Genomic DNA, 24,257 nt, shown 5'->3' on the forward strand with positions numbered 1-24,257 from the left:
GGTTCAATCCTTGATCGGGGGCTAAGACCCCACATGCCTTGTGGTGAGACAAAAAAAGTAGATAAGAGCCTGGAGTTGGGGGTCCAGGTAGACAGGAGACCCCTGGGGGACTCGGCCCAACCTCAGCCTGCCGCCTGCCTCCTTCTCCCCTCCCTGGGCCTGAGACCCCACCTGGGTGCAGCTTAGACTGCCCTGTGGTGACCAGGCACAGGCCAGGGACTCAGGACACCTGGATTCTCGGCCTAGCCTGGCATCCTTTGCCCTTGGTTTTCCCATCTGTGAAATGATCACTGAAGGCCCCACGGAGCTCTCCATATCGAGCCAGAGCTGGGAGAATGCAGCAGTTTGGGGGAGCACTTTAGGGCCTGAGTGTCAGGCAGACCCGAACCCCAGCTGCACCCACCTTCTGTGTGGCCTGGGGCGTGTCAGGTCCCCTCTCTGGGCCTCAGTCCCCTCCGCTGTGAAATGACAGTTCCCGCAAGTCCCTAGGCTTCCTGTTGAGGAGCCTGCGACGACAGAGTGAAAGGCTGGGGTATTCAGCCGTGCTGACCGTAGTGTCAGCCCTCAACGTTGTTGCTGTTACCGCTCAGCCGTGGCGCAGGTCTGATCCGGGCACAAGGCAGGGAGGTGCCGCCAGGCCCTGGGGGCACTGAGCCAGTGTCACCCTCGACAGCGTGGCCCCGTGGCCCTGGGGCACCCTGCACAGCTGACAGTGTCCAGTTGCAGAGGGGGAGGGAAATTGCTCGGATTTGCCCCGTCAGCTGCGGGCCACCCAGCACCTCCCTGACTCAGGCTCCTTTCCTAGACGGATGTGTCAGACACCCCCAAATATATGCAGGGGTCATGTTTTCCCTTACCGTCACCCGCTCCCTAACGACACAGCCTTTTCTGCTTAAGGAGCTCACACCTGTTCCGTGCGAAAAAAAGTTATTTTCAGAAACATATTCTTCCAGCAAATATTTAGTCAACAAGTACTCCAGGCCCGGTGTGGTTCTAAATGCTGGGTGCAGCAGTGGGTGAAAGAGTCCCCGTTTTCATGCAGCCAACAGTCTAAAGGGTATCAGGGAGCAGTCAGCCACCTGGGTTTTTTTTTTTTTTTTTTTAATATTTATTTATTTGACTGTGCCGGGTCTTAGTTGCAGCATGTGGGATCTAGTTCCCAGACCAGAGATGGAAACCTGGCCCCCTGCATTGGGAGCTTGCAGTATTAGCCACTAGACCACCAGGGAAGTCCCCAGCCACCTGTTTTGTAAATAAAGTTTTATTGGAACACAGACATCATCTGTGCTGCTGACATGGTAACGACAGCAAAGCTGAAGCTGAGACAGAGACCCTGTGGCCCACAAAGCGCCAAATATTTATTATCTGGCCCTTGATAAGAAGAGTTTGCTGGGCTCTGGTAGAGATGAACAAATGAAGAGCCCTCTTCTGATTTGTTCTTAAATGGGGATGTGTACCATATGATAGAGTTGCAGGAATGGTTTAATGAATTTTATTGAATTTTATCATCTGCTGATACTGGGATCCAGAATCACAAGTGTGGATCCTAAATAAAGTCATCATCAATAATAGAGAGACAGGGACTTCCCTGGTGATTGAGACTCCATGCTTCCACTGTGGCCGGATGGGGCACGGGTTTAATCCCTGAACGGAGAGCTAAGATGTCACACGCTGCACGGTGGTGTGGCAAAAAAAAAAAAAAAAAAAGCCCATTTCCTCACTACAGGTAGTATCACTGGTAACAGTTTTCTCTGAAAACTTCCAGAGATCTCCTTTCCTATTCTCACACACATTTATACATCTGTCCTCACAAAGCTGGTATCACAACACGTGCGCTGTTTTTTCACTTACATGTAATAAGGGGATCTGACTTTGGGGGAAAAAAATACGATTGTTTGCTCGGATAAGTCAGACAGCTTTCTGTGATACTCAGTAGTCTTTCTGAGCATCCTTCTCCTTGGCTGTGCTTATTCCGCCACATGGATATTTCATCCTTGTATTTCACTGATGAACTCCTCAGGTGGGCAGGTGCCCCGTATGCTACTGGAGAGGAGTGGACAAATGACTCCAGAAAGAATGAAGAGATCACCAAAGAGACCCTGATGCTGGGAAGGACTGAAGGTGGAAGGAGAAGGGAACGACAGAGGATGAGGTGGTTGGATGGCATCACCAGCTCGCTGGACATGAGTCTGAGCAAGCTCTGGGAGTTGGTCATGGACAGGGAAGCCTGGTGTGCTGTAGTCCAGGGGGTCGCAAAGAGTCAGACACAGCTGAGCGACTGAGCTGAACTGATATTTCACTGATCCCTGTCTTGTTGGATGTTTAGGACGATTCCAGTATTTGCAATATTTTGCAATCTTTGTGCTCCCGTGGGGGAGCATCCGTGTTCACAGATCTTAGCGAGCATGTCTGATGATTCTCTTGAGATAAATTTCTGGAACTAAACTGGCTGAGTCAAGGGTGTACACGTTTTAAATTTCAGGACATGTGTTACCGCTTGTTTAAACACAGCCCTCAAAGGCGTCTGTTAGGCTGGTCTCCCCAGCCTGGGTGTTAGAAATCTGTCCATCATCTGTCCTGGGCTGGGGCAGTCGTGTTTGTCCGTAAGACAAGGGCCCAGAATTTCCACCTAGCACCAGCTCGGGGGCTTGGCGACCTAGTCCGAGTGAGTGGTTTTTATCTTATTAATTATCATTATTATCATTTTGCCGTGCCTCACTGCATGTGGGATTTCAGTTCCCTCATTAAGGACCGAACCCGCACTCTGCAGTGGAAGGCGTGGAATCTTGACCAGCGGACCACCAGGGAAGGCCCCATGCAGGTGGTTTTTAAATTCGCCAAGTTCTCGTTTTTAATCTCGTCAAGTTCGCCTTCTTAGAGCATTTTAACATGCATTTCCTCACGTGAACCTCTTGAAGGAAAAGGCTGGGGGGTGTGTGTGTGTGCGGAAGAAGCCCAAACCTGGGTTCCAGGCTCACCGCAAGCAGCCTATGCCTCTGACTTTATCATCTGAAAAAGTTTCTCATCTGAAAAGGCCAACCAGATGGACTCAGAGGAGTCCTTGGAGATCTAAATGTTACGTTGTGATGACCTCGTGTGGCAAATGGCAGCTAAAATTTGGATTGTGGCTGTTTGCTATCCATCAGGAGTACATGCCGAACGGATGGGGGGAGCTAATTTGGACACACGTGTTCCTCAGACAACTCTTCTCTTTAGCCATCCTGTATTTTCAGACTGCCTTGTAGATACGTACTCCCCTGCAGGCAGTGGGGGTTTTTATGGCAGCCTGTGAGGCAAAGCTGATTTGGAAAAACACCCTACCTTAAAGCTAATTTTAAAAACCTGACTTTCAGCAAGTTCTAGAGAGTTTTGGACCCTTTCTGTGGTCTTGTTGAGGCCTTGTGGCCCTGAGAGTGAAGATCAAGGCTTGCTGACTTGAAGGACCGCCAGGGTCTGTCACAGTGAGACACGAATACTGTGCACAAGCTGACCAGCAGGACAGAAGGAAGTGCTGACAGACAGGCTGCTTGCTCACTGACAAGATGAATTCCCTTAGATGACCCCAGCCCCGGGAGTACTCCAGATTTGGGGGTTCAGTGTTAAGACGTAGTGAACGAGATGGCATTCAACCAGATACTTAACATCTGCTTTGTCCAGACACTAAGGTCGAGAGAGGTTAAGTAACCTGCCCAAGGTCACACAGCCACCATGCGATGGAGCCTGGCTTCAAATCCAGGCATCCTGGCTCCAGAGATAGTACTTGTCCAAGGGAGAATGAAAAGAAACAGGTCAATTATAATGAATGTATTATGGGATGTTCTACAGCCGTGCTCTTCACTGGAAACTTTCTGCCATGACGGACATGTACTCCATCCGTGCTGCTCAGTATGGTGGCCACATGTGGCTGTGGAGCCCTTGAAATGTAGTTAGAGCCACTGAAGAACTGGATTCTTTGTAGTTCTCAAATTTTAATTAATGTAAATAGCCACGTGTGGCTATTGTGTTGGACAACATAGGTGTAGAGACCTGAAGTCTAGGGAATGGGAGCTGGGGGCTCCTGAGCCAGCCTTGGGTGAGGGGGAGTTCAGGGAAGGCTTCCTGGAGGAAGAGCCAACGAAGCCAAAGCTGAAATCTGAATGAGAGCCAAGAGGTGGTGGCTGCTTCAGCAGGTCCCGAGGTGAAGGAGGGCTGGAGCAGCCAGGAAGAGGGGTTGGGAGGATCTGGGGGTGGGAGAGGGACAGCAGACAGTGGAGAAAGAGCCCCACCAGTGAAGGTCCCGCAAGCCATCCTTCCGGTGTTTGGACTTGACTCTGGGGAGCCATGGAAGGGTTTTGAGCAAGGACCCTGCAGGCTTTGAGTTCAGCCTTGGGAATTGTTACGGGAAAAGAATGTCTGAGAGGGGATCAGAGGTGAAGGAGGCAGGGGAGCCCCAGAGCTGGCCGGGGTTGGACGGAATGTTCCCAAGGGAGACTTTGAAGGGCTTGGAGGTTGACCCGACATGGGGGTGAGAGTGGCGGGGGAGTGGGGACGCTGCCTTCCAGAATCCCGAGTCTGGCTTTAGCAGTGCGGGCAGCAGACCTCCCTCCCTGCCTTCAGGGATTCCACATCCCTGAGCATGAGTCTTAAAGCTCTGCAGGAAGGCCCTCAAATGGGGACACACGGAGGCCCATGTGTTTTTGCTGAGCACATATACTCCTCCACCCCCAGCCTGCCTCCCAGAGCCTGCCAAAGGAGGTCAGGAAGTGTTCCCCTGCCTCCTGCCCTGATTCCACGCTCAGCAGCCTTGGAAGCTTTCTGTTCCAATTTCCAGGGGCCCTTGCTCCCTCACTCATCACTCAGAGATCCCCATCTCTTGGGGTTTTTTTGTTTGTTTGTTTAGCTGCCCTGGGTCTTAGTTACAGCATGCAAGATCTTTAGTTATGGCATGCAAACACTTGGTTGTAGTATTCAGGATCTAGTTCCCTGACCAAGGATCGAACCCTGGCCCCCCTGCACCGGGAGCGCGGCTGATAAGTCCTGGGAGCACTGAAGATGGAGAGAAGTTTGGCCAGGGGCAGGGGGTACCCACACAGGACCCGGGAGAGTGACCCCCCTTCACCCCAGTTTGCCCGGCTTCGGCTCCAACAGCCTTGCCTCCTGCGACGTCTTGGGCAGACCTGGACGGCTGGTCACTCTAGTTCTCAGCGCAGACGTTTGGACCCATCTCTGAGAGCAGTAGGGAGCCTGGGTGGGTTTGAGCAGGGGGCGATGCAGCATGATTTATCAGCTGGATAGGCTGATAAATAGGTTTATCAACTGGACCAGGTTCTGAGCATTTGCCCCTGATACAAACCTCTGGCTTGTCCTTGCAGGATCAGCTGAAGCAGTGTTTCTCCAGGCGGACCCCCGAGGCCAAGGACACCGACACCCTCGTGCAGGAAACCGACAGTCAGTATGGGACTTGGCCAGACCAGCGGCAGAGCGGGGAGAGGTGAGCGGTGTGGGGCAGGACCTCTCGGGGAGTCAGGGCCCCCATCTGCCTCCTGATTTCTCCGTTACTAGGGAGAACCTGTTTTGTCTGTAACAGGTTGTTGTGTAATAAGAGCAACCCATTCTTTTTATAAAACAGAAGTTTAGAAAGTACAAAAAAAAAGATTTTAAAATGATATAGGAAATATCCAGAATAGGCAAATCCACAGGGACAGAGACCAGATTTCCTCCTGGGCGGATGAAGATGCAAATCCACAGGGACAGAGGAGACCAGATTTCCTCCTGGGTGGATGAAGATGTTCTTAAACCAGAGTGGTGATGATCACAGAGCATTAAAAAGGAAAGTGAAAGTCGCTCAGTCATGTCTGACTCTTTGCAACCTCATGGACTATACAGTCTGTGGAATTCTCCAGGCCAGAATACTGGGCCTGGGGTGGGTAGCCTTTCCTTTCTCCAGGGAATCTCCCCAACCCAGGGATCAAACCCAGGTCACCCGCATTGCAGGCAGATTCTTTACCAGCTGAGCTTCAAGGGAAGCCCACAGCATTATGAATGCACTAAATGCCCCTACTGGCAAATTTCTTTTTTTTTTTTTTTGGCAAATTTCATATTACATGTTTCACCACCATTAAAAAAAAAAATTGCAAAGAAAATGAAAACCAACTGTAATGTCAGGACACAGGTATCACTTTCATTGGTGTTTTGGTTGTCTTTCTAGACTTTTTTTCTATGTATATATATTGTGTGTTTATAAACAGAGGAACATATTACACATACTGCTTCATAAGCTATGTCAGCATTTAGGATCATCACTATTAGTGGCGTGGAGGGCCCCTCACGTGTCCGCCCGGCTGGGAGGGAATGTTGTAATGACTGTGCAGAAGCCTGAAGGTTACCCAGCATCACCTGGATTCAGGAGGCGGGCAGGCCTGAATTCCAGCTCCGTTCTGGCTGGCTGTGGGGGCCTGGGTCATTTAGCTTTATTTGCAGATTTCACGAACTCCTCTTCTGTAGAAAGGGTGCGTGTGTGTGTGCTTAGTCACTCCGTTGCGTCCGACTCTGTGCGACCCCATGGAACTGTGGCCCGCCAGGCTCCTCTGTCCATGGGATTCTCCAGGCAAGAACACTGGAGTGGGTCGCCTTGGCCTCTTCCAGGGGATCTTCCCTCTCTGGGAAGGTGTATTGCAGGTGAATCCTTAACCCACTGAGCCACCTGGGAAGGCCATGTAGAAAGGGAATGATGCTTATAAAAACAGCCAAGATGTATTAAGTGGACAGGCCGAGCACTGTTGTAAGCTCTGAAGCAGAACGTCTAATTCTGCGGTCCCACCTTGCAGAGATGAAGACTGAGACTTGGGGTGGGCGGGAGGGCACCTTGTGTTCGCAGCTGGCGTCTCTCCCGGCACTTAGGCGCAGGAGGAGGAGTTCGATGCTTTGCATTTGTTCATCATACCTGTTCTTTGTTTTAAACATGCAGTTTTTCTTCTTGCCCTTGGGCGGGATCAAACGCAGTAGCAGCTTTGTGGACACCAAGGGTGGGCTTGCCATGTTCTCAGTTCAGCTTCCCCACCCGAGGGCTGCAGGATCGCACGGCATCGTAAAGCCAGGGAGATCTGTGTCAACCCCAGTGTGGCCACTTACTGGCCGTGTCGCTGTGTGTCTCAGTTTCCTCACCTGTGGGTATTGTGCCCAGGGATATGGCGTGTCCATGGCTCAGATGGACTCAGACCCGGATATGGGGTGTCCATGGCTGAGCTGGGCTCAGACCCAGGTCTCCCAGCTCCTTCCCCTGCTCCCTACCCCAGTCAGGAGTGGCCACACCCCTCCACTGACTTATGTCCCATAGCTGTCATCGGTACCCAAGTTGGGGGGAGGTCAGTGAAATTAGAAATGGGTGGGCTTCTCTGGTAGCTGAGCCGGTAAAGAATCTGCCGCAACACAGGAGATCATGGTTTGATTCCTGCGTCAGGAAGTTCATCTGGAGAAGGGATAGGCTGCTCACTCCAGTATTCATGGGGTTCCCTGGTGGCTCAGAGAGTAAAGAATCTGCCTGCAATACAGGAGACCTGGGTTCGATCCCTGGCTTGGGAAGATCCCCTGGAGGAGGGCATGGCAACCCACTCCAGTATCCTTGCCTGGAGAATCCCCAAGGACAGAGGAGCCTGGTGGGCTACAGTCCATTGGGTCACAGAGAGTTGGACACGACTGAGCAAGTAAACACACAAGAAAAGAAAAAGGGAAGCACAGGTTTCTAATAGTACACATGAAGGGCGTTTCGTTTTCTTTCCTAAGCTGTGATATACGGTTAGTTAATGAGCTTACTTAAATTTCACTAGAATGTTCCTGCAGGAGCACAGAACTGCGAGTCTGGAAGCCTGGGTCCTGGTTTTGCTGTCACTGTCTGACCCTGGGAGGCCCCTCTCCTCTGGGCCTCTATCTTCCCAGCTCTTACAGGGAGAAGGGGAAACCCGGCCACTGGCATCTCCACCTGCCCCCGCCCCCGCCCCCGTGTCCTGGTATCGCTTGCCCCCTCGTGTCTCTCGGAGGTACTGCAGCTCCTCCTCCCAGAAAGGGCCCAGGCGCGGCTTTACTCCCAGCCCTGAGCAGCAGCGCCACCTGCTGCCCCGTCGGTGGTATTTCCCTCATTTTTTGTGGCTCTGCCTCAGTCCTACCCGACGCCCCAGCGTCCTGCTTATTCCAAGTAACGAAATCTGTTGAGAGCTGACAAAAAGCAGGCTGTGCTCCCTGAGAGAGACACCAGCACACCTGGGTTGACAGCTCTGCCCAAGGGTGAAGTTCGGGGGTCTTCTGGGGCCGACCCTCCGATCAGGGACGTATTGTCTGGTGTGCTGGCCCCCTCCTTCCTTAAGATGAGTCTTTCCTCTGCTCTTGACTTTGGGGTCTTTTTAAGAGAGGAGCAGGGAGCCTATTTAATTTTAATGGCTTGATTTATTTATAAATCTTCTATCTTTTGTGGTTCCAATTATCTGAGTGGTACTCGGAATACATTATCGTGGGCAGAAATTCCAGGAGGAGAGAGGGGGTCATGGACCTGGATTCTAGGGTCAGGTCTGCCCCTTTGGGCAAGCCTTTTCACATCTTTCTGCCTCGGCTTCCTCATCTTTCGCAAGTTTAATATTTAATTTCATGAGTTAATCCTATCCTGTGGGGAGGATGAAAAGATACAGCTTTCCGCACAGGGCCTGGCGCCTAGTAGGCGCTCAGTAAATCTTTGTCGAGGAGTGAATGAATGAATGAATGAAGCAGTGTAGGATATGCCCCACCTCTGCCCCACCGTGGGTGATGGCCAGGGACGGTCTGATCGCCATCAGCACTGCCCGACAGAAACGCAGCACAAGCGCACACCCAGACCTGCGCATAGCTGCAGTGTTCTAGGGGCTGCATCAAGACAGCAAAAGGCAAACAGGCGAAAGTAATTGTTTTAAGATTTTTTTCCCCCTTTTTGTAAGTCTTTCTTTTTCCTTTTTTTTAAGGCCATTTTTTATAAAGTCTTGATTGAATTTGTCTCAATATCACTTCTGTGTTTGTTTTTTTTTTTTTTTGGGCCATGCAGCATGCAGGATCTTAGCTCCCCAACCAGGGGTCAAGCCTTTTTCACCCCTTGTACTGGAAGGCGAAGTCTTAACCACTGGACCGCCAGGGAAATCCTGGCGAAATTAATTTTAACAGTATATTCTATTGAACCCAATACCCAGTGTGTGTGCTAAATCGCTTCAGTCGTGTCTGACTCTGTACAGCATTATAGACCACAGCCTACCAGGCTCCTCTATCCATGGGATTCTCTGGACAAGAATACTGGAGTGGGTTGCTGTGCCCTTCTCCCAGGGATCTTTCCCACCCAGGGAACCAACCCATATCTCTCATGTCTCCTGCACTGGCAGTCAGATTAGCACCAGCTGGGAAGCCCCATTGAACCCAATAGACCCTTTATAAATACTGTCCTTGTAACATGTAATCACTATAAAGTTATTAATGTGGTATTTTATTTTTTTATTTTTTTCACTCCAAGTGTTAGGAATCAGCGTGTACTCTGTACTCTTGGCCCAGCTCAGCCCTCACTCACCTCATTGCAAGGCCCCAGCGGCCACAGGTGACCCGCGGCTCCCCTCCTGGGCAGCACAGAGTTAGAGGGTCTCGAGTGGGGGAGTGGCTCCTCCCATTCCGCACCTGTCCAGGTCTTCCAGAGGCACCATGGCAGCACCTGGCCGGGCCCAGGATGGTTCTCCTCACCGGGATGTCCTGTCTCTTGTTTCCTGGCATACACAGCACACCCCACATCATGCCTTCTGGCGCATCCCTTCCTTGACATTCAGGTCTCAGAAGCAACCTGCCTGAAATGCCTCCCTCGCTCCCTCCCATTCTCGTAGCTTGGCCCCCGAGTCCCCGTCCCCGGACAGCAGTGCCGCCTCGGCTTGGAAGCAGCCCCCCAGCAGCCGCCTGTCATCGCTGTCCTCCCAGACGGAAGTCACCTCGGCCGGGGACCAGCATGACTGTTCCAGGGAGCAGCGGAGCACCAGCGTGGACCGGTCCAGCACAGACCTGGAATCCACTGACGGGATGGAGGGGCCGCCCCCTCCGGACGTCTGCCCCGCAAAGAAAGTGGACGACTTCCCCTTTATCGATGTGAGTCGGTAGCTGGGAGCAGTGATGAAAACAGACCTCTATCTCCGTTTTTTTTTTTTTTTTAATGACTCAGGATGTTCTGCACCAGTCTGAGGCTGCAAGGGGGGCCCCAGGGAAATGGAACCAGGTCCCCCTCAAGCCAGCCCCTGCGTTGCTGTGGCTCCTTCCCACTTCCTCTGAGTCTGAGAAACAGACTCTGTTTGGTGACCACCAGAGGTGCATGCTCTCCTCTTAGGGAGGGCAGATCCTTTATGATTTTCATCTTTCCCTAGCTACCGCCACCCCCGACCAGCCCCCGCACCAGACACCCTCGTGGCTGGTTTGGGAAACAGCTCTGCAGACATCAACACCCTCTTCCCGCCCCCGCTGGGGAGTCTGTCACTTACCAGTTCTGGGAAATGAGTCACTGAAATTAGCTCATCATTGCTAACTTAAAAGGCCCCAGGTGACAGAATTTCTCCCAAGTGGACCTGAGAGGAAGAATCCAACTTTCACACCAGGACCTGCGCTGGCTGGGCAAAGGGACGCCCCCTGTAGGAGCAGCTCTCGGCTGTGAGCCTGGCTCAGACGCTGCTGGAACCAGGGCTGTCCGTGCCTGGGCTCCCTGAAGTCTTGCAGCCCCTCTAGGAAGGGGATACTAGGATCATTCCATTTTTACAAATAGGGACACCTCAGCTCAGAGAGGGCAAGTCCCCTGCCTGAGGTCACACAGCTAGGAATTGAACTGACCAGGAGATGAACCCCAAGCTCCCATCTCTCACTATTGTCTCCTGGGGGATCACTGAGCCACAGCTGCCCCACCTCCTTGCTGGGCTCACCAGGGTGGTCTTCTGCACCCCCTTCCAGCAGGAAAGGTGGTGATCTTGGAAACCATCACTGACCCTCCCCCTGCTTCTGCTCAGAGCATGCTGCTTGAAAACAAATGCCTGGTGTGTAGAAGGTTGCTCCACCAGCTCCCACCTGCCCCCTGAATTACTGTGGGTATAGGAAGGACCACGTTGAGAATCTCAGCTCGTGGACCCTGTGTGGAGTAAGATCTCTGTAAGGATTTAGTTAAGAGGATGTGTTCAGTTATTCATTCAACAAACAAACGTGTATTGAGCTCCCGTTAATGTCCTGCTGTAGCTCACCTGCTCGGATGATGTCACCAGGGGTGGGGGGCGGCGTTTGCATAATGTGCCAGGCACTGCGTGGGGCACGCCGGGTTCATTTGATTCTTAGAATCAGCCTACGTGGTATCCTTCATCAGGTTCCTAGGAGAATGCGGAAATGCTGGTCCACATGCCCCCTTGAATAGCATCTTGCGCCTATCAGCGCAGCCACACACCCCTCCCGGGGGTGGTGTCTTCCCTTTATGCCTCCGGAGCTTCATCTTTTCCCTCTTCTTCCCCGCCACCCCCGCAGCAAACCTCAGTGCTCGACTCAAGTGCCCTCAAGACCCGGGTGCAGCTCAGCAAGAGGAGCCGCCGCCGGGCTCCCACCGCCCACTCGCTCCGGCGCAGCCGCACCAGCGAGCCGGACGGCAGGTCCGCCTGGGAGGAGGAGGCCGACAGCGCGTGGATGTTCCGGGACTCCACGGGTACGCCCCGTCTCCTCCTCCGCGAGCTGCGCACTGGCTAGCAGGAACGAGTTAGAGTAAACCCTGGGAACAGCCTTCTGACTTTGAAGACTGCAGGACATCAGAACACAGTAACACCGGAAACCGTGATTTCTCATTATACCGAGCTGGTTAGGGGCTAAGCAGGAACGCTTTTTGCGGATGCTCCGTTAACTGGGGTCCACAGGTTGCAAGGGACTGAGACACAACCTTAGGATTTCAGTGTTTCCGCTTTGATCATTATTGGAGTCACCCTTATCCTCTCTGCGGGTTTCTTGGCTGGCCTTTTCATCTAGATTTTTGAGTTGAAAGACCAGTTCATTTATTACCAGTCTTTTGGGGTTTCTGATCCATTATTCACGGCTATAGGTTTTCCTCTAAGGGCTTTCTTGTCTGCATTTCATGTCAAAACGTAAGCTGAATCTTAAAGAACAGATAAGAATTAGCTAGGGAAAGGTATTCCGGATGAAAATAGCAATGAGATCAAGGGGTCAGAGATGTGGAAAGAACGTTCTGTGGGTGTGGCGAGGCTGGCGCATGTCAAGGAGTCTCTGTAAGCAGTTCAGCCTTGCCCAAGCCGGGACTAGCAGGAATCTTTCTGGAAAGGCAGGGCCAGTTCACGGAGAACAGTGTGATTCCTGGCTAGGGAGTTGGACTTGCTCTGTAGACAGACAGCTGGAATCTCAGAGCAGTGGCTGCCGTTGACTTCGGTACCCTTTCTTTGCAACAGAGGAGAAATCCCCGAGGAAAGAAGAATCAGACGAGGAGGAGAGGACCCCCAGGGCTGAGAGGACGCCCGTCAGCAGACCTCAGAGGATGCCTGTGTTTCCCGGCGTGGACCCGGCTGCACTGAAGGTACCGGACCTCGTGCCCAGAGCTGCGCGCACCACAGGCCCGTGCTTCTCACCCGCCTCCCTCCCTCCTCGCCTCTCTCCCTCCTTGCCTTGCCGGAGGCAGGGACAGGAACAGGCCCTGCTTACAGGAGGGGGCAGAGGCCCTGCAGAGGCTGTTGGGCTTTTTCTCAAATGAATTCCGGAGTTGGCACTGGGCAGACCTCAGGCAGATCCCACTTTGGAAAGCCATGTGACTCTGGGCAAACTCTTCGACCTTTGACCTTTAGGCTACTCCTCTATAAAATACAGAAAGCCAGCCTCCACCTCAGAAATGCTCGTCCTGGAGCTTACGCCCGGTAGAGTCCAGAGCCCAGTGCACAGGCTGCCAGGCTGGTGGTGGTGGTGACGACCACTGTGGCTGGGGGCTGTGCCAGTGTTACCCTTTGGGACAAATGTCATCTGCCACCATCATAACCCCGGCCCCCAAAGGAATTCTGTCTGGGCTCACCCTTCCAAGCCACCCCATTCCCTCCATGTCCTCCAAAAATGATGGCCTTTTTCTCCCACAAATCTGATGGTCAGAAACCCCACTGATTCACATTCACATGAGCGAGGAGCTTAGAAGACCTGGTCCTTGGCCATAGATGAGCTCTTGTCTCCATCGCGGGGTTCTCGGGAAACTAGAGGGGTTGGAGGGGCCTGTGATGAGGACACCACTCAGAGTGGTGATGTGAGTTTCTGATGGTGGTTTGACCCCGATGGTCACGGGTGGCCTCTTGGACTACAGACCTGCCCTCCACGGTCAAGTAGGATGGGGCCCTTCCCCAGGCCAAAGGCAGCTTATAGACTTCACCCCTGTCTTCTCTCCCCAGGCTCAGCTGCACAAGAGACCAGACAGTCCCAACGAGACCCCTGGCTGGGCCCCTCAGCCCAAGACCCCCAAGTCTCCCTTCCAGCCTGGGGTGCTGGGCAGTCGCGTGCTGCCCTCCAGCATGGAGAAGGATGAGAGGTGAGAGTGTGGCTGACACATAAAAGTTAGGGCTTATTCATGGTACTGTTATTGTCATACAAGAGCCATGATAGAGCAGGGGTTGGCCAGCTGTAGCCCACAGGTCAAATTCAGCCCACCGTCTGTGTTTGTTAATAAAGTTTTATTGGCACACAGCCATCGTGGAAGGGTTGTGTTTGTTAATAAAGTTTTATTGGCACACAGCCATCATGGAAGGGTTGTCCACAGCTGCCTTCCTTATGCAACTGCCGGCTTGACGCCTTGACACAGATAGCTTGTAACCTGCAAAGTCAGAGTTACTTACTGTCTACCTTTGTATCTGCCCTTGGTGATAGAGGAAGGCAGAAGAAGGGTTCAGAACCCAGACTTGAGGAAGGGTGTGGGAAAGGCTTCCAAGAGAAGGCATGCCCGAGCTGGGTCATGAGAGACAAAAGAGGTAGCCAGAGTCACTTGCGAAGGCCCAGAGGCCCGGTAGAACTGGGTGCTGTGGGCAGTGCATGATATTGGAGCACGGAGCGGGCTGTGGGAAGCAGGGGTCAAGAGGATGAGAGAGGGCGACAAGCAGAGACAGAGACGGTGCCTCTCTCTCTTCTGAAAAGTATTCATTTACTTGGCTGCTCCAGGTCTTAGTTGTGGCACATGGGGTCTTTAGTCCCGGCTTGTGAGCTCTGATTGGTGGCACGTGGGATCTTAGTTCCCTGACCAAGGATCAGACCCTGGCCCCTTGCGCTGGGAGCACAGGGTCTTAACCACTGGACCACCAGGGAAGTCCTGAGATAGTGCCTCTCTCTTGCTCTGGGGACGCCAGAATCGCCCTGGAGTCAGCTAAGGGTGCCAGTATTTCTCGAGGGCTGGAGAGGCCCCCAGGCTAGGGGCCCCCTGGTCCTGAGCCTCCACCAGGAGGCTTGCTTGGGGGGTACTCAGACCCCTTTCTGCCCAGGGGACCTCTTCTTCCTCACAGACCCCCACCCCACCCCCAGCCAAATCACCAATGTCCCCAAGCCCTCCAGGACCGTGGGATTGGGAGCTCTGTCTGAGACCAACAGAAGTCAGGTCTTGTGTGCACTTGCGTTTGATTATAAAAGTCGTACACACTCACTGTAGGAACTGTAGAAAATATAAAATGAATATAAAGCAGGAAAGAAAACCAGCCAAGATCTGACACCACCACTGCCCACCTTCACCACCCACTCAAAGACGACCATGTGAAATCTGGGCTTTTCTCCCTCCGTGGTTTTTAAATGTAGTCAAGACCACAGCGTACACTACACACAGCTTCTTCTCCGGTTACATGCTTCACACGATGGTTCTCCTGTGGCCATCAAAGTCTTCGTAAGTGTGATCTCTCTTTCCTTTAAAAACTTTCAAGAGTTTTTGTTTGACTTCATCGTTTTTGTTCAAATGATGTGTTCTCATGACAGCCATGCTGAGGACAAAGAAAGATACATAAAGAAGAAAGTAAAAAGTAAAACACTCAAAAGTGTTGTCATTCAAAAAAAAAAAAAAGTGTTGTCATTCAGATGGTGATGACTCAAGTGTATTCACTTGGGGAAAATGAACTTGTGACCTGAGAGCTTTCTGGATGTGTATTCTTCAATTTTAGAAAAAGCTGAAACAGATTGTACCTCCCCCAAATAATTACTGTTAATTATTCGGTAAACATAAGGCCTATCTAATCTATGTATATCTTACAGGCATTGTACTAGTCAGGGTTCTCCAAAGAAACATAGCCCATTAAGATGTATACACTGGAAAAGAGAGAGAAAGAGACAGAAGGATGTATTTTAAGGAACGGGCTTTCATGATTACGGAGGCTGACAAGTTCTGAAATCTGCAGGCCAGGTGGGCTGGCTGGAGACCTGGGGAAGAGCCAGTGTCGCAGTTCAAGTCCCAAAGACAGTATCTTTCCTGAGTTCCCCCTTCTTCTGGGGAGGTCGGTCTTTTTCAGCTAAAGCCTTCAGCTGATAGGATGGGGCCCACCCATGTTATGGAGAGTAATCTGCTTTATTCAGAGACCACTGGTTTAAATACTAACCTCACTAGACCATTCAGGTATGACCTAAATCAAATCCCCTATGATTATAGAGTGGAAGTGAGAAATAGATTGAAGGGCCTAGATCTGATAGATAGAGTGCCTGATGAACTATGGAATGAGGTTCGTGACATTGTATAGGAGACAGGGATCAAGACCATCCCCATGGAAAAGAAATGCAAAAAAGCAAAATGGCTGTCTGGGGAGGCCTTACAAATAGCTGTGAAAAGAAGAGAAGCGAAAAGCAAAGGAGAAAAGGAAAGATATAAGCATCTGAATGCAGAGTTCCAAAGAATAGCAAGGAGAGATAAGAAAGCCTTCCTCAGCAATCAATGCAAAGAATAGAGGAAAACAACAGAATGGGAAAGACTAGAGATCTCTTCAAGAAAATCAGAGATACCAAGGGAACATTTCATGCAAAGATGGGCTCGATAAAGGACAGAAATGGTATGGACCTAACAGAAGCAGAAGATATTAAGAAGAGATGGCAAGAATACACAGAAGAACTGTACAAAAAAGATCTTCACGACCCAGATAATCACGATGGTGTGATCACTGACCTAGAGCCAGACATCCTGGAATGTGAAGTCAAGTGGGCCTTAGAAAGCATCACTACGAACAAAGCTAGTGGAGGTGATGGAATTCCAGTTGAGCTATTCCAAATCCTGAAAGATGATGCTGTGAAAGTGCTGTATTCAATATGCCAGCAAATTTGGAAAACTCAGCAGTGGCCACAGGACTGGAAAAGATCAGTTTTCATTCCAATCCCAAAGAAAGGCAATGCCAGAGAATGCTCAAACTACCACACAATTGCACTCATCTCACAGGCTAGTAAAGTAATGCTCAAAATTCTCCAAGCCAGGCTTCAGCAATATGTGAACCATGAACTTCCTTATGTTCAAGCTGGTTTTAGAAAAGGCAGAGGAACCAGAGATCAAATTGCCAACATCCGCTGGATCATGGAAAAAGCAAGAGAGTTCCAGAAAAATATCTATTTCTGCTTTCTTGACTATGCCAAAGCCTTTGACTGTGTGGATCACAATAAACTGTGGAAAATTCTGAAAGAGATGGGAATACCAGACCACCTGATCTGCTTCTTGAGAAATTTGTATGCAGGTCAGGAAGCAACAGTTAGAAGTGGACATGGAACAACAGACTGGTTCCAAATAGGAAAAGGAGTATGTCAAGGCTGTATATTGTCACCCTGCTTATTTAACTTATATGCAGAGTACATCATGAGAAACGCTGGGCTAGAAGAAACACAGGCTGGAGTCAGGATTGCCGGGAGAAATATCAATAACCTCAGATATGCAGATGACACCACCCTTATGGCAGAAAGTGAAGAGGAACTAAAGAGCCTCTTGATGAAAGTGAAAGTGGAGAGTGAAAAAGTTGGCTTAAAGCTCAACATTCAGAAAATGAAGATCATGGCATCTGGTCCCATCACTTCATGGGAAAAAGATGGGGAAACAGTGGAAACAGTGTCAGACTATTTTTCTGGGCTCCAAAATCACTGCAGATGTTGACTGCAGCCATGAAATTAAAAGACGCTTACTCCTTTGAAGGAAACTTATGACCAACCTAGATAGCATATTCAAAAGCAGAGACATTACTTTGCCAACAAAGGTCCATCTACTCAAGGCTATGGTTTTTCCTGTGGTCATGTATGGATGTGAGAGTTGAACTGTGAAGAAGGCTGAGCACCAAAGAATTGATGCTTTTGAACTGTGGTGTTGGAGAAGACTCTTGAGAGTCCCTTGGACTGCAAGGAGATCCAACCAGTCCATTCTGAAGGAGATCAGCCCTGGGATTTCTTTGGAAGGAATGACGCTAAAGCTGAAACTCCAGTACTTTGGCCACCTCATGCGAAGAGTTGACTCATTGGAAAAGACTCTGATGCTGGGAGGGATTGGGGGCAAGAGGAGAAGGGGACGACAGAGGATGAGATGGCTGGATGGCATCACTGACTCGATGGACGTGAGTCTGAGTGAACTCCGGGAGTTGGTGATGGACAGGGAGGCCTGGCGTGCTGCGATTCATGGGGTCGCAAAGAGTCGGACACGACTGAGCGACTGGTCTGATCTGATCATCTTAAAAAAAAAAAAAATACCTTCACAGAAGCATCTAGTTGACCGAGCAGATGGGTACTGTGCCCTAGCCTAGAATTTTAACCCTCACGAGCATTTGCATGGGTAGAGATGGACGGATGGATGGGTATTTGGGTGACGGATGGATGGAAATAATTTATGTGAGCATGAGTTTCTGCTGCAGGTGGTTTCATAGAATGGACATACCATAATGTATTGAACGTTCCCCAGTTGGGAACTTAGGGGCGCCTTGGTTAGTTCCCGTCTCAATCACACAGACCTGGGCGTCTTTGCCACCCGCCTATGTGGCTCAGCTCCCCCCGACCCTTGCACAGAAGCGGGAGACTTGGGTCCCACACAGCCCTGCCTGCAGGCCCAGCCCTCACTCAGGCTGGCACCTGACTCCCACCGGCTTTGTGGTTTCAGATCGGAGGAGCCCTCTCCCCAGTGGCTGAAGGAGCTGAAATCCAAGAAAAGACAAAGCCTGTATGAGAATCAAGCTTGAGCAGGTATGGGGGGCCCCGGAGTGGGTACTCGGGCAGAGCCTGCAACCCGAGGAGCAGGGAACTTGGGCCGGGAAGCAAAGGCTCGGATACTTGGAGTGCTGTACCTTGGAAGGAGAAGGGAAGACGTGGGTGAGGGTGTCCTGGGTTCCTGGAAAAATGAGGGCAGTGGTCTGCTGCCGCCTAGGGAAAAGCACACCACTGGGCGGCCCAGGATGGAAGGGACGGGCAGGACTCTGGTCTCGTGTCCTCGGCCAGCCCTCCTCGCCGAATCTCAGCCCCACTTCATAAAATGACTTCAGAGAGCAGCGTTTCCACACTGCCCCCGGTTTCTACATTCCTGTTCAGTCTGCACGAGGCTTCCCGGTGTTACCAGTGGTAGAGAACCTGCCTTCCAGTGCAGGGCACCTAAGAGATGCAGATTCAGTTCCTGGGTCTGGAAGATCCCCTCGGGGAGAGCACGGCAACCTACTCCAGTATTCTTGCCTGGAGAACCCCGTGGACAGAGGAGCTTGGCGGGCTATAGTCCATGGGGTCACTAGAGAGTCAGATACGAATGAAGCTACTGAACACACACACACACACACATGCACACACACACACATGTATATAATAAACTCCAAAAGTATCTCTGAAGCCTCCTATAAACCTGTGCTCTAGGGTTTTGGAGCGGGGATCAGAGCCTGTGTTCAGCGTTCAGTGCTGTACCCATGATATCTCAGTCAAGCCTGCAGCGATCCATTTGAGGGCATCAAAGCTGGCACCCTGACCTGATCCTAAACTACAGGCTCATTCCATCATATCTGGCTGCCCGCCACCTTCTTCATCCCACTCCTCAAAAAAATAAAACACCAAAGTCGTGTTTCCTGGCCCATGGCTAGTTGGGGTGGCGTCTTGGGGAGCATCAGGAAAGCTTTGCAGGCTCGATGCTGGGGAGAAGTGGGGTCTCACATCGCCCCTGCTGACACCTGTCCTCTCCAGACAGGGGACACCGCCACGTCTAACGAACAAGCCTTAACTGCCCGAACCCGAAGACGAGGTCCCGCTGCTGCCGTCGCTTCCTGCACATGCCTGGTCCCTCTGGCTGGCTGGTCGGTTGTCTGTCGGTCGGGTAGAGAAGGCGTCTCAGTGCCCGCCCCCCGCAAGCTCCCCCGATGGATCAGGGAGGAAGGCTCACCCTTCACAAGCCCGTGCACCATCTCCGCAGACAGCGCTTCAGGCTGGGGAAGAGACCGGGCGGTCCAGAAATGTCCATGCTGGTGGTTTTGGTTTTTTGGGATTTTTTTTTTACACGTAAAAATGTGCATTTCTACACATTTTTAGACCCCTGCGAAGCTCCAGGAACATGGATATAAAGGCTGGACCGTCTCCCCTGGGTTCTGAATCATGAAAGCGCCTCTTTCCCCCCTCACCCCAGGACTGACCTTTTTCAAAAGGACATTTCCAAGGAAGATGAAACCATTCATTTCCTGCTGTAACCAGTGGTCCAGGGCAGTGCCACCGGGTCGAGGTGGGCAGGGTGGTCTCGATTGCTCCTTTGGCGAATTCCTTCTCCCTCTCAAAGCAGTCAGCAGTCCCACCTTTAAGCACCCCCGCCGCGGTTCCTCGAGTGCGTTTGTCCCCGCAGTGTGCAGGGCTGGCCTGTGGCCTCGTTCCTCACGCTCTGTGTGCTTCGGAAGGCGATAAAGCAATAATCTCACCAGCTTTCTCTGCAATTCAGGACGTATGTGTGTTTCACGCTGCGGAGCAGGAGGGGCGTGCGAGTGTCGGATCGTCTCAGGTGCTCCTCTCCCCGCCCCCAAGCTTGTAAGAGTGTCAGTGTCGCCCGTGTGCACGTTTTCCCGGTTCCTTCCTGAGAGCTCTGAGCTCCCGTGGGTGACCTTCGATCCCAAGGCTTCCCAAACCGGCGGCCCCAACGGCAGTGCCTTTCCCTCCCGCGCGTCAGACCCGCCCCTGGAGTCTTTTCCTGCAAAGGCCTTTTCTGACCGCGACCTGAGCTGCTGGCGTGGGAGGAGCCGCTCCCCGGTGGCCTCTGGGCGCCGGCGAACGCGGGGTCCTTGTTGTCTGCCCTCACCTCTCCTTCGTACCCACCCTCCCCGCCAGCCCCCCAGTTCTCGCTGACCAGGTGCTTTTTCTAGGTCCCAGTGCAGGAAGGGAGAGTCTTGCTGAAAGCCCGTCTCTGGAGGGGAGTCCCTCCACTCCCGCCAGCCCCCAGTCCAGGGACTCCGGACAGACCTGCTGGATGCTGGGCGACCAAGTATAGCCTTGCTGGCCTCTTCTTGCTTGCCAACTCTAAGCTCGTTCCCAGGGATCTCCAAGACCTCTGGGGTCTCCAGCCATTGTCTACTCTGTCCTCTTTGTGTGTGTGTGTGGAGATTTCTCCACACCAGCCTCCTCCACCTGTCAGGCCCAAGGCTCCAGCATACAGCCCAGAGGTGGCCGGCCCACCCGCCACGTCTGGAGTCACCATAAACTTTGTGCCGACCTTGCCCGGGAGTCGCTCACCTGAGAGAAGGATGCTTGGGCAGTTCATAGTGCAGCCCGTGATTGCTGAGGGCTGCTGGGCTCAGCTTGCTGAGTCTCTCTTGGAGAAATCCATTCTTTGCAGATGGTCTCAAAACACGCCTCCCTCCCCTGGCCACTCCCTCCCTCCTTCAGTCTCTGCCGTCTCCCCAACTCTCCTTCCTCTCTTATCTCCCTTCACCACCTCTTCCCTCTTTTGGAGGATGGAGATCAATCCTGTTGCTCCGGGTTAAGACCAACACTTGGGCCAGAGAGGGGTTATGGCTCAGCACAGTGGACGGTGACCGAGGTGGAGCAGGGGGCCCTCCCCCCGAGCCTTGTTGGTCAGGCTCCGGCCACTGCACGGGCGGCGGTTGGAGCCTGCCCCCGGCAGCCTTGTGCATCTGTGTCCGGAGGTTTGGTCCTGCTTGACCGTCGTCTGTATTCTCTTCATCCCTCCAGTTTGCAGTCAGTCCATTCTGTCTGGCTATTTGGGGATTTAATCCTTTGAGGATCCGCGTCAGTTGATTTTTGTACCTTATTTTTTTAAAGAACCAGTTCACCTTTTATTTCAGTTTGGATGTTGTGACTTTCCAGGTCAACAGGTCCCCTTTAAAAGCCACTCCTGTGTGCTTTGACCCTGACCCCTTTTCTTGGCAACGGTCTTTCCGTCTTTCTCAAGGTGGAGAGGCACCTTGGTTCCATCTTAGGCAGCAAGAAGTGGCCTGCTGTGTTCAGTCAGCACCCACCAGGCAGAAACGCTCAGTTCTCAGTCAGTCGTGTTTTCAGCCCAAGTTTACCCTAGAGGAAAGAAAAAACCCTTGAAAACGAGACTGACCTGGAGATCGTCTACCTAACCTCCCACTCCCAGACTGGAAATAAAACTCCCATTTAATTCCTTGGTGACGAGGACGGGCAAAGTCCACCCCTTGAAACTGACTGCAGCAGCCTCAACCCTCCCCCACAGAGCAGATAGTCTCGGTGGGTCAGGAGCCACCAGCTCAATGCAGGCTCCTGGGACCTCCGGCTCCGGCCGCGATCCCTACAATGACGTCTCCAGCAATCGATTCTCTGCTGGGAGCCTCTGCGGACAGCCAGCTGGGCCAGTGGGTTCTTTTACTTCTCTAAGTGGGGTGAGCCCTCGGGGGCCACGCAGGGGGTTGTATGTATGCTGGTTTCTTGAGTTCTCCTGCAGCCGCCTTTGGAAACCCATCTCCTTTTCAACGGCCTGAGTAATGCCTTAACCATTCATCTGCAGTCAAGTCACCCGCCCGCATCGAGCCCTCCTAACCTGGGCCTTTGGTATTCTTTCAGTGACAGTTTTATACAGAATGCGTCCAAAATAAGGTGGCTAGATAGGTGATATTTTAAAGTATAATCTCTCTCTCTCTCTCTCCCGGCTTCCCTCTCCCCACCCGCTTTGCACATCAGCATTTTGACAGCTGCTCTTCTGAGAAGTCCATATCACTTTCCCCTCCAGCCCATGCCCCTCTTCACACTCTCTTGCCTAAGGTAACAGACGCCTTTGACCTGTAAAATTCCACGGCGAGGCCTCAAGAGTCAGTGTGGTGGAAAACCCCTCAGCGCCACCTGAGAAACTCCAGAAGAGTTGTGTCCCACCTCCCCAGTGTTTGGGATGTTGCGGGCTTTGAGCGACGCAGCCCCGACAACCTCCAGTTGCCTGGGATTCGGGGAGAGAACAGTCAGATGGGGAGGTTTTGCAGGGGACCAGGCCGCATGCTTTCAGCGCTTCTTCCGTGTTTCCCGGGAAGAAGTGAGGCCAGCTCTGGGTATTGGAATAGATGTGGGCCCCGAGGCCCTAGGCCCTCAGCCTCAGAGGCTGTGCAGGTGATTTGGAAAACCCTGGGGCATGGTTTCCCCGAAGGAGAGCTCAGCTGCTCCCGCCCGGTGCTGCTAACCGCCTTGTCCATTTATGTTTCGCTTCGCGATGCCCACAGACTGCCCAGGAGCCAGGCGTGATTACAGTGTTAAAGCCCCACAGACGTGTGGTCGGATCTCCTCCACAGTGAAACGCTGGCGTCCAGGTGACTCCTGCGTGGAAGATGGCATCCCACCCAAGGAGAGGGCTCTCCAGGCATCCTCCCTCCTCCTCCTCCCCCACCCCTGTGGTCCTTCCCACACCGCCCTGCCCCTTAGTACAGGAAGCTGGACGACGGCGGCCTCCGTGTGAACCAGCATTGCAGGGTGAAGTCTATGGGGAAGGGGGAGGAAGGCTCTTTCTGCTGGGAATTGCCCCTCCCTCCTGTTTCAGCCGTGGCGTTGCTACAGTCAGACTGTGCCTTTCCTCTTTTGACCTGTGTTGAAACAGGAAAGTGAGAAAAAAAGCCCCATGGCATCATGATGCCATGGGGTAGGAGGGACCCACTCCACATCTGGATGGGGGTCCACCCCAGGCTCGCCCCCTTAGGGAGTGGTGGATCTGAGTCCCGTTCTGAGAGCCACCAGGTGCCACCGTGTTGGGATTCTGGGCAAGGCGAGGGTCCGGAAACGCAGAGCCACGTAGAAAGCCAGCAGGCACACACGGGCTGCGTCTCGGCCAGCCCGTGTCTCCTTTGGCCCCCCGCCCCCATCACCCCTCTAGAGATCTCTTTGTCTGGATTGGCTTCTGCAGGGAAGGGAGGGCCAGAAAGGTTCTTGGAAAGTCAGCCTGAGATTTCTGGCAAGGTCACCCCTCAGCCCCTCCCCATCGTCCTCTCCGAATCCCCTTGTCACCCTCATGCCTGGCACCACACCGTCTCATGAATCAGCCTGGCACTTTCTTAACCATCTCTGGTGGCGTTGTGCCTGCTTAAGAAAAATATATGTATAGTGCCAGTTGTGTGAAAGAATGGTCTCGTTCCACACCGCCTTATAGATCCGTAAATACGGGGCTTGTACAAGTCATCTGTTGTGTTCGGGGAGATATTTTGTGCTGCGTTGTTTCTGAAGTCATATCAGTATCCTCCAAGTCCCATACTTCCCCTGTGACTACGATCCTTGGAATGCTCTGTAAGATGGGCGGCAGTGGGGATATACGTATACCTACACCATTGTATTTTCCTGACCTTTCTCCTGGGTCCCTTCCTCCAATATCTGAGTCACGATCGAAAAGGAACCCGAGTCCTGCGTGCGGGAAAGTTGAAGCGTCCTGCCAGCTGGTGTCCTCGTGGTTGCCTTACGAATTCACGGGCTCCAGGAGGTTTGAACGGAAGGCGGTCGACCGGCACTTTATTCAATCCCAGAAAGGACCTCTCTAATCATGTGACTGAGAATTCATCCAGAAAAAAAAAACAACAACTATATTTTTAACGTCAAAACCAACGGGGCTTCCCGGACCTCTCAGAGTATCGGATGTCTACAAGTGCTTTTCTATTTTGTAACTGTAAAGAGATTTCATACGCACAGCAGAGCAGTTGGGAGTCTGGTCGACTGCCCTAAAACACAATGACCTTTTGCATGTACAAAGATGTCACATTCAGACTCTGGAAACAGCAAATAAAGCTTTGACGCGAGCTGCCCTGGAGACCTCAGCGTGTCGGTGTGTGAATGAATGGACTCCCCCACGCATGCATGCCTGTCCC

At 52.3% G+C, this 24,257-nt stretch overlaps 1 protein-coding gene across 9 annotated transcripts in view; it reads left to right on the plus strand.

The window, feature by feature from the left end:
• Positions 1–24,199, plus strand: part of KIAA1671 (KIAA1671 ortholog) — a 185,632-nt gene extending 161,433 nt beyond the window's left edge. For all 9 annotated transcript variants that reach the window (XM_061385170.1, XM_061385171.1, XM_061385174.1 and 6 more), the window contains 7 exons: positions 5,352–5,470; positions 9,858–10,113; positions 11,518–11,692; positions 12,441–12,565; positions 13,416–13,552; positions 18,098–18,180; positions 19,156–24,199. In XM_061385170.1, the coding sequence (XP_061241154.1) occupies positions 5,352–5,470; positions 9,858–10,113; positions 11,518–11,692; positions 12,441–12,565; positions 13,416–13,552; positions 18,098–18,176 (891 nt within the window). In that variant the 3' untranslated portion in view covers positions 18,177–18,180; positions 19,156–24,199. The remainder of the gene's footprint in view (positions 1–5,351; positions 5,471–9,857; positions 10,114–11,517; positions 11,693–12,440; positions 12,566–13,415; positions 13,553–18,097; positions 18,181–19,155) is intronic.
• The last annotated feature ends 58 nt before the right edge of the window (positions 24,200–24,257 follow it).

The sequence above is a fragment of the Bos javanicus genome, chromosome 17 (assembly GCF_032452875.1).
Source record: "Bos javanicus breed banteng chromosome 17, ARS-OSU_banteng_1.0, whole genome shotgun sequence".
In the NCBI taxonomy this organism is placed as follows: domain Eukaryota; kingdom Metazoa; phylum Chordata; class Mammalia; order Artiodactyla; family Bovidae; genus Bos; species Bos javanicus.